The sequence below is a fragment of the Plectropomus leopardus genome, unplaced genomic scaffold (assembly GCF_008729295.1).
Source record: "Plectropomus leopardus isolate mb unplaced genomic scaffold, YSFRI_Pleo_2.0 unplaced_scaffold15383, whole genome shotgun sequence".
NCBI lineage: Eukaryota > Metazoa > Chordata > Actinopteri > Perciformes > Serranidae > Plectropomus > Plectropomus leopardus.
In genome coordinates this window covers 1-3,995 of record NW_024616482.1, presented here as the reverse complement: position 1 = coordinate 3,995, position 3,995 = coordinate 1, and the positions used below count along the sequence as shown (strand labels likewise).

General features: G+C 35.0%; 1 protein-coding gene across 1 annotated transcript; it reads left to right on the top strand.

Moving 5' to 3' along the window:
* Positions 1 to 81: 81 nt before the first annotated feature.
* Positions 82 to 3,646, top strand: LOC121964367 (ral guanine nucleotide dissociation stimulator-like 1; the record flags this gene model as incomplete). Its single annotated transcript, XM_042514577.1, has 3 exons — positions 82 to 185; positions 507 to 591; positions 3,413 to 3,646. Coding segments are annotated over 3 exons (285 nt in total), but the record flags the coding sequence as incomplete, so codon positions are not given.
* Positions 3,647 to 3,995: the final 349 nt, after the last annotated feature.

Here is a 3,995-nt window from a genome sequence, read left to right as displayed (position 1 = left end):
CACTGTCACAATGCATGGTTATTGTTACTATTTGATTTGAAATGACGTGAATCCACTGAATGTACGTTGTTTTTACTGCAGGACTGTCGGCGGTTAAAGAACTTCTCGTCTCTGAAGGCGATCCTGTCGGCGCTCCAGTCTAACGCCATTTACCGGCTGAGAAAGACCTGGGCTGCAGTCAGCAGGTACATTTGTCCGCCTCTGAGGTTACGTTTATGTCACGCTCTACATAATCACCCTTTAATGAGGACGTTGAACTCTCATCAAGTGCAATTCAGTGTTGCTGACAGAGCGAATCAGCGAATGCGTGGCCTCTGGGTGACACATATCCTGCAGTGTGAGTGTCACAGGTGACCGAGGCATAACTTCATGTTGTTCACTTTATGCTGTAAACATCTGGTCACAGGCCGAGCGGGGATATGTAACATACTGGTTTTATGTGGGCCTACATTAGTTAATAATTAAAATGTCTGTTTTTTTTACCATGCACTCTGTTCTCTTCGCAGGGATAGCACGGCCACGTTTGATAACCTCTGGGAAACTTTTCCTGATGAGAATTGCGTCCTGACCAACAGAGAGCTGCTGATGGAGGTGAGGAGGAAAACCATGATGCATAAAAAAACCCACATTAACCCTTTGAGCAAACATAGCCCAAAAACTATCAAAAAATGTGTAAAAATGACAAAGAAAGTTACCTGAAAAAAAAATATAAATAAATAAAAAGTAGACAATGAAAACAAACAAGAAAATAACCTAACGAAATGAATGCACTTATTTTATATATTTTAATATTTTTGTGACATAATTTTGAGCCTATTTGGGGGATTATTTCAAATAGCCCTCCTCTCTCATTTTTAGTTTTAGGTAATTTTTGTCACCTTTAAATTGCTTAAAATTGAAAATGAAATGAAAATTACTTAAATGCTGAAAAAATGTTGTTTTTTTCTTCTGTAACGTAGTTTAAGATAAAACTACTGAACTACTGAAATATAATGTTCTGGACATTTTTCCCTCTTTTTTGATGCTGTCTTATAATGTCCCCAAGCTAATTTTCATATCATTTCCTGGTTATCTTTTCTTGTTTGTTTGTTTTTTGCAGTTTGCGGGACACTTTTTGCCACATGGTTCGTTCAATTTTTTTCCAGTGTTTTTGAAGGAAATCAAACCAATTTTCTCAGCTTTAAGAGGTTTGAAAAGCATCTAAACGCAAAGCAAGCAAACTGAGTTTCTCTTCTATTGATGCTACTGAGCTGCAGTGAAGCTGGGTGCGTGCCGATATTAGCCAGTTAAGAAGTGGAGTTGTTGGATTATGAAAGCAGATATTCTTTTACAAAATTGTAATCAGTGTGTAAATATTACTGAGAATTTTTGGAGGTGAAAAGAGGCCTTCAGATAATGATCCACGTGTAACACATGTAGCGTGTCAAATATAAAATCGCTTCGCTGTGTAAAATAATGTAGGTGAGCGATCACTCCAGAAATAGATAAGAGGCTTTCAGCAGTAAAAAGGCGCCTGTAAAGACCTGACAAAAGTCCCTGATAAGGACAAAACCCTCCTATAAATGTCCATAGAACCTGCATACCGTTCATTTTTGACCTACCTATGCATCAAAGGGTTAATATTTATCAGTGCAAACATCCCGCTGCAGCTGTTAGATACTTTCAGGTCCAGCCGTTAGTGTGAGACGAGAAAAAAAAGCCTTCAGTGATCTCTAATGAAACATTAATAAAAGCAACATTTCAGCATTTTTCAGCACTAGGGCTACAGATTGGGTCTTTTAACACTTTAACAATAAAAACTAAATTTGCAAAAAATAATACAACATTTCATTTTTCATTTCATTTCATATACTTTAAAGTCCCCGTAGGGAAATTTGTTGTGGACTCTTCTAGTCCAGCAGTACACACCAGCAACTGACAGTACACAGCAAAACATACCCAAAACATTTAAAAATCATCCCACAACACCGTAAAAACAGTTGCACCAGCAACCAATTTGCACTTCTGTTTGAGGCGAGGCATTGCACAACCTTCGATAATAAAATGCTCAATAATAAAAAATAATATCATCTTAGACTGTAGAGTATTTAACAAAATGCATCAATTTATTAAGAAATAAAACTCTGGTATAATGCATTGTAAAAAGTGAGCCAATGCAATATAATAGAAATCTGAAAAAAAAAGTAACTTAACACAATAAACAGTATAAATTAAATTGGGTTTTGCAAAGTTTTAAGAGAAGCAATTTGATTGCAAAAAAATGTCTTCTGTGCAGTTACAATGCCTGTTTATGGGTTTTAATGTATAATTTTGTGACCATGAACAGAGCAGGGTATGAAATTCACAAAGACATAAGAGTGTTGAAAACGTGTTATGAAATGATTATCCTCCTGACCACGTGGATTTCTCTCTTTAATCATTAAAAAGATTCATTTTTGAGTTACATAAATATTTGACAGTGTGTTAATGTGAAACCAGAGGCCTCGAGCACATTGTGTTCCCATTTTTCTTTTCTTTTATGAAGTCACCTTTAGGCGACCTCGTCACCGGCTGCTCGTGTCTCGTTACAGTGAGACGACTCTAAAGTCTATAGATATAATATATATTATATAGAATATTCTCTGCACACAAGCACCTCACAATAATGAGACTTTTCTCAAGGAAAAAAAATTGTCTCATGTTTGTGTTCTGCGCCTTCACATTTCATTTTAGTTGTATTTAAGTGCCGTCTTCTGTTTCTTTTATTCCTTTAAGAAAAAAAGAAGAAAGATAAAAAACAAGGATATGCCTATATATATATATTTATTTATTTTTTATTGTATTTTTAAGGTTTCTGGAAATTATAAATGGTGATAAATGTAATAAATCATGTAATTTTAGAGGGTTTTTTTAAATTGTGATTGACCCACGGGTTCAGAGGGCATGTTTTCTTTAAAAATCAGCAAAAATTTAAACGACTAAAATTGCCAAAAAGAAAAGAACCCACATTTTTAGAGCCTTTTTTTTAAAATAATGTCCAGTCCCTAAACACAGTGACTCATGTTAACTCGAAGCCTAATGGCTTTTTTAGATAAATATAATATACATATTCTTCAGAGGGAAAGCTTTGGAGTGACCTCCCTCACTTTCACAAGACAATTATTAAACAGATGTCCGAGTTAATATTTAATAAGCCGTATTCTTGTATCGAAGGACTTGCCTTAAGAGCCGGTTTACAGTGTGCTCACCTCCTTCACTTCAAGGCCCCGTGTGTGTGTGTGTGTGTGTGTGTGTGTGTGTGTTTAAACTGTTTATTCATTATTATTCAATTCACATGCATGCAGAGGTGAAAAAAAACTGTACTTACTTTTAATTTATTGACTTAAAATATAACCTTCAGCTGACTGTATCTCTGTCCGACCTACTTTGACAGGACGGAGGCCAAGCTGCAAGTGTGGATAACGTTTCTCCAAAGATATCCAAGCGGTGTCTGATCCGCAGACAGATGGTAAGACATACGTCAGCATGAGAAAAGAGCGACGTGTTTTCAAGACATGAGCTGAAGCCCAGTGTCATAAATCTGAAGCAAGTTTCCTTTTTGTGCCACATTAAAGGGTAACTTCAGTATTTTTTAACCTGGACCCTGTTTCCCATGACCCAAAAATGAGCAAGAAATTAGTGAAAAGTACAAAATAAAATAAAAAGTATAAAATTCCCTGGAAATTTAGATTTTTCGAAAAAGATGAAAAACAGCAACAAAGAAATGACCTGAAAAATGTGTTATAATTATAAAATTAAAATGATGATCGTTCTGTTACATAATTTCGAACATGTAATTTTGATAATTATAAATATTGTTTATCATTGACATTTCTCTATATTTCTAAATCTACAAATTTCTCACAATTGTTTCACTGAGCAACGAAAGAAGAAATGACCCCTAAGAATTAGCAAGAAATTAGTCAAAAGCACAAGAAAATCATCTGAAATTTGTATAAATAAATAAATACAAAAAA